A 12,968-nucleotide genomic window follows, 5' to 3' on the forward strand; every position below is an offset into this window, starting at 1 on the left:
GAACTTCTTAAACAGTGATAAGATGACCCCAAAGTACAGTTAGCCCCACTTCTTTTTTAGTTTAATTATTTTTTAATTTTTTTTAAGTGGGCTCCACAGTCAGCATGGAGCCCAATGCGGGGCTTAAACTCATAACCCTGAGATCAAGACCTGAGCTGAGATCAAGAGACACTTAACTGACTGATCCATTCAGGTGCCCTAGCCTAACTTTTTTTTTTTTTTTAAAGATTTTATTTATTTGACAGACAGAGATCACAAGTAGGCAGAGAGGCAGGCAGATAGAGAGTGAGAGAAGGAAGCAGGCTCCCTGCTGAGCAGAGAGCCCGATGTGGGACTCGATCCCAGGACCCTGAGATCATGACCTGAGCCGAAGGCAGCGGCTTAACCCACTGAGCCACCCAGGTGCCCTGCCCTAGCCTAACTTTTAATTACCAATCTTTTTTAGTATATAACATGCCTACAATATTTTTAATTATTAATTCCTCTTATTTCCTCCTCTTGACTGTTAATCTCTATTGCTGCTCCTTAAACAAATCAGGAACACACGTTCCTACCCCAGGACCTTTGCACTTCCTATTTTCTTCTTACTGGGACCTTTTTCTTCATATTTCCACCAGCTCCTTCATCTGCTTCTGATCTTTGTTAAATATCACCTTTCCAGCAACCATCTTTAAAATTGTACCCATTTCCCTTCCTATCTTTCTCCTGATTTAGTTTTCTCCTTTGCACTTATTATTTTTAGAAATACTATGTATTTACCTGTTCATCTATTTGATAGTGATATCTCTTACTAAAATCTGTCTCTGTAAGGAAGGGATTTTGTCTTTTCCCCCACTGTTGTATTCCTGGATTTTAAAACAATAGATACTCAAAAAATATTTGTTGAATGAAATAATAAATGTATTATTTATTATATAAATGTACCATTTATATAATATAATAAATATAGTATAATAATAAACAAATATATAGTATAAATAAATAATAAATATATAATATATAAAATAATAATATATAATATTAATAATATTATTAAAATAATAATATATTAAATAAATAAAGTATAATATAAATGTACCATTATTACCATTTCCAAAGTTGCTATTTTATTATTATTGTTATTGTTATTGTTATATTATTTTATAATGTTATTATATACTGGGGAGCCTGGGTGGCTCAGTCAGTTAAGTGTCTGACTCTTGATTTTGGCTCAGGTGATGATCTTGGGGTCGTGAGATCAAGGCCAGCATTGGGAGCCTGCTTGAGATTCTCTCTCTCCCTCTGCCCCTACCCCTGCTCTTGCTCTCTCTGTCTAAAATAAATGAATATAATATTTAAAAACAATAATGTTATTATGTACTCTTGAACTAAAAGAGTAAAACCAAGAGCTCACAGACATGTTCTTCTTTTTTCCTTATACTAACCCTATTAGGTGTAACTTCTATAGATAGGAAAATAAGGCTCAAAGACATGAAATTTTATATGCCAAGGTCTCACAACTAGTAAATGACAAAACCAGGATAGGAAATGAGATTGTTCTGACCTAGGGATCATACTCTCAAGCACAGAGGGAAGAACACTGGGGAAGTAGGAAGGTAGGCTCCCAAGGGCATCTTTGGGTTCCTGGGAAGCTTCCAAAGCCACATGAGGAGACCAATGGAATACTCTTCCATTCTAGGTCACAAATAATATTATTATATTATTGCCATCTTTTCTTAATTCTGACTCCCATATAATCACTTTTTTAAAAAGAAATGCTTCTTCTGGCTCTTAAGCTTATTTTGAGCTATGTTTGATATCCAACTGGTGCAGCCAACTGGTGACCGGTATTAGTTAAGCATTGGTTCACAGGAGTGGTTCTACCCTTGATTTTTCTGCCCAATTTCTGCACTGAAAAACTAAGAGAGATATTTTTGCAAAGTGTTTCCGGGTCTCAGTTAGTTCCCCACCTTCTCTGAGAAATAGGTCAAAGAAAACATTTGGACAGATTCTCGAAGTTCTTCTCCAAAGCAGGATTTGATGTGCTTTGAATTATTTAGTAGGATTTAGGCCAAAGAAAGCTTTGTACTCTCAAGTTCTATTTGTAAGGAATCTGGGGAATGAGTCCTAAGTTCCTTTTCTATATCCTAGGAAATCCAGTGGAAACTCTTCTTCAAGTCTTGGAGAAATGGTATCAGGGACATTTCGAGCAACACCCACATCAACAGGTGAGGGTTTTGGTTTAACTCTTTTTAATGGAACGCTTTTCTTTCTTAGTATTTGAACATAGAGAAAGTATTTTTACCAACTTGGAAATGATTTTGAGTCTTGATTTAAATATAAAAGAGTCTTCTACTTAATATTTCATTGCTCGTTTGCTTTCTATAGTAATTTGATTCTATTTAAAGGGTACTTATGATACTAAAAATTCAGATCATTATAATCTAATTTTGAAAAATCTTATTTACCCCCCAGAGCCAGTAACTGTCCATTGTGCAATTTACTCTGAAGGAAGTTCATCATTCCACCCAAGAACCCAACAGCCATTAAGATGGTGAAGGCCAATTAAAAAGGAAAAAAAAAGTTGTAGACTCTCAAGAAAATGCTCTGTTCTAGTCTTCACAGGGAACTTTAGGATGGTGCAGCCTGGGTTTTAGAGATTGGGAGGTTTGAAGCAGATAATGGGCCTGGACAACCTCATTTCTATTTGGATAGCAGATAACCGAGCCCTGGAATTCATGGAAATGAAGGGACAGTGGTGGCCCAGTCAGGAGTTGTTACATATTTAGTAATTAGGGAGGTATTCAAGCAGGTAGAATTTTTTTCTACCACATTCCCTGACTCCTGTAGTTAAATTGATGCTGGCCCAGAATTGATGCTGCATTAGGGCATCTGGTATCACCAACTCAGAAGGAGAAGTTCAAGGTCCATCCTGGCCTACCATAACTGCAGTGCACGTGATTGGCTCTGGGGTGTGGATCCTTCCTGATCTCCCATTCTCTGAACCAAACTAGGTCTCTGGTTGTCCCCAAATGGACTGGACCTTCTTGGATGACCACAAAACTAGTTGAATCAGATATCAAAATATTTTGCCTCATCCCCATTTGTTGGACATTTAGGCCATTGCAGCTTTGCACTATTACAAACAAGAAAGAACAGGAATAACTGGTTATAAATTTATTTGAAATTAACAACAACATAGTAGGAAAAATGTGTCAATATCCTAGAAAGTGGGCAGAAAATTTACAAACATATAAATGACTGCAAAATTTTCTCATGGTTCATCAAAATGACAAATCCAAAAATAGCTAGTGATTGAAATGAGGATCATTTTTACCCAAATTGTTATTCTTAGTTCCTTTTTATGAAATTTTATTTGTCCACGTTGTCCTCAGCTACAGTGTGCTGTGTCCAGCAGGGAACATCCTACAGCCCATGGCTGGCCCAGAAATTCCGGTGTTGTTATGAAGTCCACCCTCCACACCCAACATGAAATCAGGATGAGTTCATTTGTACAAGAAGGAAATTGTCTCATTTTTTCTCATTTTTCTTCAAAATTGTCTTGTCCAGAATTAAATAATAGAGTAGTGCTCTGCAGAGTGGGTAATTGCAAGATGATGAGAATTATAGGGACAAATCGGTACATTCTTCCATCTTTTAAAATCATGTACTATCATTTACAGAGATTACGTATTTTGATATGGCTCTCATTGTTGTCTTTTAGCAAAACAGAAGCAAAAAGTGGTAAGTTGTGTTTCCTTTTTAAATCTACTGCTAAGGTTTCTATCCATACCTGCTTGAAATGCTCCATTTCAGTGACCCAAATGGCTATTGAATAAGGGATGAGCCTCCTTGGTGGGGACCTGTGGTAACCATTTCTTGTTTGACCTGAGAATTATGAATGCTGTGGCTGTTGAGGAGGTGTGCTGAGCCTTACCTTGTCATACCTGTCAAATCATCTTTTTCAGACGGAGCACATTCCTCCTTACGATGTTGTGCCATCCATGCGTCCGGTGGTGTTGGTGGGGCCGTCACTGAAGGGTTATGAGGTACAAATACCAGTCTGTTATGCTTCAGTTGTTGACCAAGACAGTAGGAGACAGCTGTTGGGCACTTGGTGCTCCAGGGTCTGCTCACATAATGGTACTGAAGGAGGCAGCACCCCTTGTGTGAAGACGGGTGGCGCAGTGTGGGGCTTTTGTGACCTTTGCTCTTGCTTCCTTCTCTGGCACACTTCTCACGTTATATGTACCTTTTTGTTTAGAAATATATCCCTTAAAATGTCTATAATGGACAGTTCTGGTCAGCTGTTTGCCCTGCATTAAATTCAAACTGAAGGAAATTATCTGTCTCAACCATTCCCATTACTGTTAGAAATAACCAATTATGGGGGCACCTGGATGGCTCAATGGTAGGGCATGCAACTCTTGATCTCAGGGTCATGAGTTCAAGCCCCATGTTGGGCATAGAGCTTACTTTAAAAAAATAAAAAACAAAGAAATAATGGAGTATAAAAATCACAAGAGAACATGTGCTAGCAAACCTAAACCCCCAAAGCACCAACAAATCTCACCTTGCTGGGTGTTCAAGATGATGGTCTATCCCACAAAATATTTCTCTGCTTATTTATTTTAAGGACACAGAAGGAAAAAACCTCCACTGAAAGTATTAATGAACTTGTTTAGAGATTAAACATTACAACGTAAGAAGAAAAGAGTAAGGACTTAGATGCCTTCATATTTCAGATGCTGCCATTCTGACTCTGCTAGCATAGATAAGAATAGGTACGGTGGAACATTAAAATCTGAAGGTGGGCAACCTCCAGGGTACCATTCCCACTGAGCTGGGACAATATCTGGCCCATAGTAATTTCTTAATACTCACTGATGGAATGAATTAATGAATCTTTTTAAGGCAGATCTAAGAATCCAGTTCCCTTCTCCTTTCCCCTGCCTGTCTCCCTCCCTCTTCTCCCCTTCCTTTTTCCCTCTCAGTGGAGAACGTCAGAGGAAGAGTAGGAGAGTGATCTGTAGAAATGGAAAATTTCTACCAGCAGTGGGGTGGCAGAGTCCAGGGCTGGCCAGAGTTGCTCTGCTCCACTCTGGAAGCAAGTGCCACTCAGAGGAGACAAGGACAGGCAGCAAAGCCAGCCCATTGTGGTCTCTTGGCTGCAGTTCTGTCACCGAAGAAGGGAAGGGGTCAGCCTTGGGTCTAGTGAACACTGCTGGTTCATTCCTCAACACCCTAGAGGACAGCCATGGGGGAGATTTGGGTGACTGGAAGTGGTTAAGCATGAAAATACCTCCCACGGTAACCTATCCTTTGGAGACAACAGACTGTGTAAGGTCTTTGCTCAAGGGCCCTTCCCTTCACCTCTCTCACCTTTGACTTCTCTCTCTCTGTCTCTGTCTCTGCGTGTGTTTGCCTCATTCTTTTTTTCTCACCTCTGCAAAGGTAACAGACATGATGCAGAAAGCCCTCTTTGATTTCCTGAAGCACAGGTTTGATGGGAGGTGAGACATACAGATGTTTTTGTATTTTTATTTTCCTTTCACTGAACATGTATGATATACATTGATTTGTGGATCTGTTTCCAGTGATTGCAGAAGTTCTCTAATTAAAACTTAACTCAGTATTCAGGGAAGAATACAATGAAAGAATTCTGAAGATATGAAGTTATGAAGTATAGAATTGAATCCCCAAGGGAGAAAGGACCTTGAGAAGGAAAATAACCCATTTGTTTTATATTAAATGTATGTGTTTGTCTTTATTTCCTTGATTGTTAGTAAATTCATACCAAACTTATTTTATGAAAAATATTAATGAAAATATAGACTATTTCTGATAAATGTGGTGGCTCACTGGTGAAGCTGGTAGTAATACTTGGCAACTGTGCCTGCATGTGTTTGTGGGGGGGGGGACGTGTGTGTGCATATGAAGGTATAAAGTACTGAATTTCCTCATGAGAAAAGTGCAAGAAGTGTTTTCACCATAAGCTTCCCAGAGTGACTATTTGTAGAGAATTATACTTGTTTGGATGCTTAGTTCTGGGTTTATTTTACCAATAAATCACCTTGTATTCTATTGGTTTATTTTGTATATACCGTATGATAAACACAGCTCAGTCTTTAGCCCTCAAATAATTTTATCATTTACGTTTTGTGAAAAATGTCAGAAACAGTTTCTGTGTTTTGCAGTGAAATGGTAAAAAGCCCGTCTTGACTCAATACTGAGTACTGAGCTCCTTTACAATGCAGAATGCACTCCTTGTAAAATAACCACATTGCAAATTCTGAAGACTTACTAGAAATGAAGAAAATGTACATAGTGTGTACCGAGAAGTATGGGTACATGCATCCAACTTACCAAACACTTTTAAAAATAGCTTCAAATAGGTTTTTTAAAAATATGGTATTTAAAAAATATATATGGTATTTTAAGGAGAAAAGTAAACCTAATAACGCTTTAAGCACAAACTTTATATATTTGTCAAAAGAAAAGCCTTCTGGGTAATTGTGTTTAAAATATTCATTAGTTTCTGGGACTACATACAAAGAAACTGAAATTTTGGTTCCAGTGGTTGAGATTTTAGTTCAAGGAATGAAAATGCTTCCTTGCCCTTATGTGAATGGCCGGGTACATTAGTAGAATGCCAGGCTTCATAAATAGACCCCAAAATGTGTAATGATTCAGACACAGTGGGAGCTTAACTGTTGCTCATTTACCAGCTTGAAGCAGGCGTTCCTCAGCTAGGCAGAGTGGGTTATACTCTGGAGGGGAGGATAGACAGAAAGTTTGTCCCACCCATCATTTGGTGTCCTTGGCCTGAGGGTGGTCTCTCCAGTCAGCGGGTGGGAAGAGGTGCGCCTGGAGCTGACACACGGATCCTCACTTTTCACTGGTCAGAACCTGGTCATGTGGCCATGCTGAGTTGCAAAGTAAGCTGGGAAAGGCAGTCTAACGATGTGGCCAGGAGGAGGAGGAAATAGATTTTGTTGAACAGTCTCTGCCACGTTCATCTAGTGGACTCAAGCACTTACTAAGAAAGCCATGGGTTTAACCTGTTCTTCCTCCCCGCCCCCCTTTTTTAAAGAAAATAGGCAGAGGATGAAAGAGTTTCAAATGAAACAATAAAAAGCACTAAATATTAGAGTTGGAAGGAAATATAAGAGTTCTTTTATTGTAATCGCTTTTCTTTTTTTTAATTAACATAGAATGTATTATTTGCCCCAGGGGTACAAGTCTGTGATTCATCAGGTTTACACACTTCACAGCACTCCCCATAGCACATACCCTCCCCAATGTCCATCACCCAGCCACCCTCTCCATTCCATCCCCTTCCCCTCCAGCAACGCTCAGTTTGTTTCCTAAGATTAAGAGTGTCCTATGGTTTGTCTCCCTCTCTGGTTTCATCTTGTTTCATTTTTTCCTCTCTTCCCCTATGATCTTCCGTCTTGTTTCTCAAATTCCTCATATCAGTGAGATCATATGTAATCTCTTTCCTTCAGCAACCACAAACAGATGGATAAACTGCTTTGGTTTGAGCATGTTTGGTAATTGGGGTTTCACTTCTTGAAAAAGCATTACAAAGAATGGCTAAACTCTGATTCTTTAACTTGATAGGAGTAGCTTTGGTCTTGCTCGCTAATGATTGGGCCATAACCCTTACCTTCATGCAGCAGTCTGTGCATTGGAGGCAGCTAACATGCATGGCTTCATCTTCTGTGTTATTGGCACACACACACACACACACACCACACACACACACACACACACACACACACACACACATACTTTCTCCACCTTTGCTTAAAGTTGTGTAGTTTTAACCTGTGGTGTCTTTACCTCAGGAAGTTCTGAGCAGTGCCTCGTCAGGCGACCCCATTATAGCCCTCCAGCTGAACAAATTCCTTCCCATAACACAGCCTGTTTGCATCACGTTGTTTCTGTCACCGCACAGCATCCCTATAAACAACAATATTTTTAATGGTCTGAAAGGTAGAACCTATGGGAATAGAAGGAGGGAACTGTTAAAATTTAACAGAGAGAAAGTAAGTGGCTTGATTGTTTTCAAGAAAGAAGCATCTGAGGTTTTTCTTCAGTATTCAGGCCCAGAAAGAGGAAGTACATTTGATGGTAACAGGAGAGATTTGTTCTGAGTCAGCTAGAGTTGCTGCATCAAGCATTTACACACACTGTTGAAGGCGGTTTTAGTAGAAATAGAATTAAAATGTCAATGCCAAGTGTTCCATATGTTCTGATGGCACAGCCAAGGATCTGGAGATAGGGGGAAGATTCAAACAGCCGCAAAAGGAATAGCCAGAGAGAGAGACTCGGCACTGGAGAGCTCTAATTTATGGCAGTGTTTGGAAAAGATAGATGGTAAAGTTGGGAGTAGCAGAGTGGACTTGCTTTCAAATAGTAAGAGGCCAGTGCAACAGAAAAAAGCAGTAATGAATTCATTAGCTGGGAGTATGTAGAGACTTTGATAAGGAAGAAGCAACAGGCTTGTTGCTGTGTGGGAAATAACACATCTGCTGTGTGGGAAATAACCTTACATTCTGAGCTATGATAATCTGCCGTATTATGTTTTACCAATTAATAAGGGGAGAGAAAACAACAAATAGTCTTTAACTGAAATCAGCCAAGAGAACAATTACACAGAAGGCTTTAGCACAGTGATACAGCATAAACAGTATGTTCTGGTGGAAACCTACTCCATGTTTAATTGGCTATGATGGTTAGACCAAAGAGTGAAGGGAAAGTCTTATTTTTCAGAAAGAGCCAAAAAGGGATCCATTGGCTAAGAGGCTCTGTTCAGTACTGTTTTTCAGATCCTGGTTTGAAAATAAGTCAACAAATTGGATCCAAGTCCAACAGCTTGATGGTTACAAAATCATAAGCTTACCCTTTTTTTAAATATCTCAAATTATTTGAGTCTGTTGAGAGCTACTTATTACAGGTTTATTGCTGTAGCTGCTACTGTAGGACTTACCTGTGATAGATGTAAGAAAAACGAAAAGCATAGGACAAACTAGTGCCTAGGGGGTCTTTGTCCATGTGGATATCCACACGTATTGGCAGTTCCTAGGCACAGTCATAAATTAGGTGAGCCTAACCAGCTGGCCTAGTGACGTCAGCTTGCTGAACACCCAGGACGCAATGTGACGTGGAGCTTTTCACTCTTCATTTTACACCACCAGCATTCACGGGGGATCATCCTTCGGAAAGAGGTTTGTTCAGCTGGTTGAATATACCATTCATAGTCTGAAGAACAGGCAATCAAACCAACTGCCATTTGTGGTTCTAGGCTAATCATTTCAAATTCCAAGGAAATTGTTGCTTTATGCATTTTGACTGCTAGGTCATCTCTGTGGCAGTTGTGCAACGCTTTGTAACAGACATGATCATGACCAAAAATCTTAAATGAACATCTGGTAGCCTGTATAGATAAGATCTAAAGTTAAAAGAAGTTGTTAGCCAAAGGCTACTCAAAGGAAAAAAAGGGTTTAAGAAAGAATTTGAAGAAAACAGGCTGAGGATACAACTTCAGAGACTCAGAGAGGTGGTATTTATTTATAAACAGCAGTGGGCACCCTTGATGGTATCACACAGCACCCAAGGCATGGCAGAATGAAAACAACTTGTAACTGCAGTCAACAAATGGAAAAAAACACCACAGCGCCTTCTGTTTCAAAATCACTATCACCCTCTTATCATCTCCTTCTACCATTTTCTCTTTAAATGCAAACTCATCAGGGGTCAAACACTAGAGACATGTAATTGAACACTTGAATGCCAGACATGAGTATTTAAATTAGCAAGTCGTGATTATAACCTGTCTGACCTGATTCTCTCACCCTCAAAGTGTATATAAATTTCATGGATTCTGGGGATAGGAGAGTTCATGGTCAACTGCTAATTTCTAAGGATAGGATATAAAGAAACTGTCCTCTTCTAGTCTTTAAATCTCCAATAACTATCTTATAAACATATGTATGTGCCAATCAACATAGGACATTATGAATAATTATTTAGCAAAGCACTTTTATATATTACCTTGTTTGCTCCCACTGAGAGTCCCATGAGAAAGTTTGGCAAAGCCGTCATCACCATTGTATTGATTAGGATACTGATGCTCGAAAGATGACATGACTTGTTTATGGTCACACACCCAGCAAGAAGAGCAAGATCCAGGGTGCCTGGGTGGCTCAGTGGGTTAAGCCTCTGCCTTCGGCTCAGGTCATGATCCCAGGGTCCTGGGATCACGTCCCGCATTGGGCTCTCTGCTCAGCGGGGAGCCTACTTCCCCCTCTCTTCTGCCTGCCTCTCTGCCTACTTGTGATTTCTCTCTCTGTGTGTCAAATAAATAAAATCTTAAAAAAAAAAAAAAAGAGAGAGAGAGAGAGAAGAGAAGATCCAGGGAGAATACTCAGATCTGTGTAGTCTCTCCATCCCAATTGTCTTGACAGTGTACTGTTCTGTTCTTTGGCATGGTCTTCTCTATGAATACTAGTAGGTTTTTTTTTTAATTAATGCACTAGCAGCATTGCATATTAGATGTAGCAAAGATAGAGTACAGAAGGACCTGATAGCTGTTCTGAATGAACATGGAAATACTAATTGTTTTTGAATGAATGGGTTATAACTAAAAGTAGCATCTTTCGCAGAAAACTAATACTCATTGGTCATGATAGATGACAGCAATTATGATGAATTCCAAAACAGAAATAAAGAATAAATGGGATTCAGATTTGCTTAGATTCAGAGAACAGTTTTTGCTAGTTTTCAGTGACATTTGCTACTACCAGTTCGCTGAGGAACTGAACTTCTGTTAGCGTTTATCTACCAGTCAGCAATCACTGACACTATGTCATGGAAAAGTTTCCTAGGGAACTTTTAAAAGACATATCTCAAATAAGATGCATGGAAGTACTGAAAGACACTGGGGGGAATGAATACGACAAGAAAAGAAGTAGAAAGGGCATTGTTCTAAGTAAATAATAATAATAATAAATATATAACTAGTATACAAAATATATTTTTAAAGTATATAAAACTAAAAAAGTATATAAACTTGAATTGTATTGCTAGGAAGCCTTTTACAAAAAATAGTTTGGATTTGGTGTCTGATTTTGGTAATAGTAAGCATCTTTGTATGGAAAATAGAAGCCTCTCTTTTCTCTTATTGAAAGGTTTCTGGGGCAGTGTCTGTCTTGTCCTGAGCTCTTTCATGCATGCATGTGTACTGTTACTAAGAAATAACTTGTAATAATACTTGCCAAGTGGCCAAATCTTGTTTTCTACTCAGGTTGTGATCTCAGTTGGGGTCTTGGGATAGAGCCCCACAGTGGGTTCCATGCTTGGTGGGAAATCCACTTGGGGATTCTCTCTCTCCCGCTCCCTGCCACCCCCCCCTCTAAAATAAATAAATAAATAAATCTTTTTTAAAAAGATATTTGAGAAATAACTTAGATTAACAAATTTGCTGGCATTTTGTTGACAAATAAAACAAGAAAACGAACCTTATTATCCATACCTTTTCCTGTTTGTGAAATACACGAAGCAGTTTTTTTTTTTCTGTGTATGTGTGTATTATTGTTTGTTTGCCTGCTTTTTTTGTAGAACTTGTAAAAACTTGTAAAACTGTGTGTGTTTGAAAATAACTTCGTAAACATGTTTAAAATCCAGAAAAAATAAGAGTATGCACCTGTTGGTAATCCTTTGAAATTTTAAGAAACAAAGGTTACTATTTGGCTTATAGAGAGCTAGCAAACTTGATCTCCCTTCTGCAGAACAAACATTTTAGGCCCTCCAAAAGTCTTTATTCTAGAAAGTTGAATTCTGTTCCTAAATTAACCCACTTCTCTCCAGTCATAGATTTGATTTGCTCTGGAACTTGACTCCATGTTTCTAACCAGCAACTCTATTCTTAAAACAATAGACAAGCAGAAACGCAAAAATAAACAAGCAAACCCTATCCTGTAAATTAAAGAGCTGGGAGCACAGGACTGCCCGTGAGATTCCATACCTCAGGTTGCAAAGGCCAACTGAGTAATGGAGACTGAGACATGAGATTCACTTGACTTTAACCTCACTGAAATCCTGACCACCTCTCTGCACATGGCCAAGGTCGACTGCGTCTGCTCTTGACGATTTGGCTTGCATCTGGGCAGTCAGGGTTGCTAGAGAAGAAAACTGAAACTAAGAGACTTATGAGTCAGGTGACTAAGTACTGCCTGGTGTTTGGGGGCCTGGGTTTTAGGCTTTCTTAGCCTCTCACTAATCATGTGGAACTTCCCCTCTGTGTTTCAGTTTTCTTGGCAAAATGAAGAAGTTGTACTTGACCCGTGTTTTCCAATGTCTTTTAGCAGCTGAACAGCTTTTTTCAATGAAATCATATATAAAGCCCCAAAGTAGAAAACAGAAAGGCAGAGGTGTTTGCCTGGCTGGCATGGGCAGAGGGAACTCTGGCCCTCTGCCCACTCAGCTTCCCTTCAGTGATCTCAGTGACCTGCGGTATTTCACAGAGCCCTTGGTTTTTGCAGAAGATGATTTGAAGATGCCTCAAATAATTTATTAGTGCTTAAAAATTCTAAAAAATGTAAAAATTCAAAACGTACCATCTACAGCTTATAAATACAATATAATGACATAAGAAGGTGATTTGTGTTAAAATGACATCCGAACTTTTGTACAGCCTGTTGCTTTAAACAAGCTATTTCCAGTCATTTGTGAAAAGGAGTATTCTAAATTTTCCTTAGGACTTTGGGTCACTGAAGTCAGGTAAAGAGTCTCCTAAGAGGGCTGATGGTATACCAAAACAGGTGTGAGATGACAGGGGGCTCAGCTATTGTTTACAACTCTCCCCTGCCCCAACCCCCAAAGGAATATAAAAACGAAGAAGAATGGCTGCACTGAGCACAAAGGGAAGGGACACTACTCTTGTCTCCTTTCCAGAACTCTGCCAAGCTCTGAAAATGAGAGTG

At 39.2% G+C, this 12,968-nt stretch overlaps 1 protein-coding gene across 4 annotated transcripts in view; it reads left to right on the top strand.

The window, feature by feature from the left end:
- Positions 1-12,968, top strand: part of CACNB4 (calcium voltage-gated channel auxiliary subunit beta 4) — a 249,204-nt gene that overhangs the window by 203,591 nt on the left and 32,645 nt on the right. For all 4 annotated transcript variants that reach the window (XM_045066743.1, XM_045066744.1, XM_004743858.3 and 1 more), the window contains 4 exons: positions 2,131-2,207; positions 3,704-3,723; positions 3,948-4,028; positions 5,434-5,492. In XM_045066743.1, the coding sequence (XP_044922678.1) occupies positions 2,131-2,207; positions 3,704-3,723; positions 3,948-4,028; positions 5,434-5,492 (237 nt within the window). The remainder of the gene's footprint in view (positions 1-2,130; positions 2,208-3,703; positions 3,724-3,947; positions 4,029-5,433; positions 5,493-12,968) is intronic.

The sequence above is a fragment of the Mustela putorius genome, unplaced genomic scaffold (genome assembly GCF_011764305.1).
Source record: "Mustela putorius furo isolate JIRA1106 unplaced genomic scaffold, ASM1176430v1.1 tig00003869_pilon_pilon_pilon, whole genome shotgun sequence".
Classification (NCBI taxonomy): domain Eukaryota; kingdom Metazoa; phylum Chordata; class Mammalia; order Carnivora; family Mustelidae; genus Mustela; species Mustela putorius.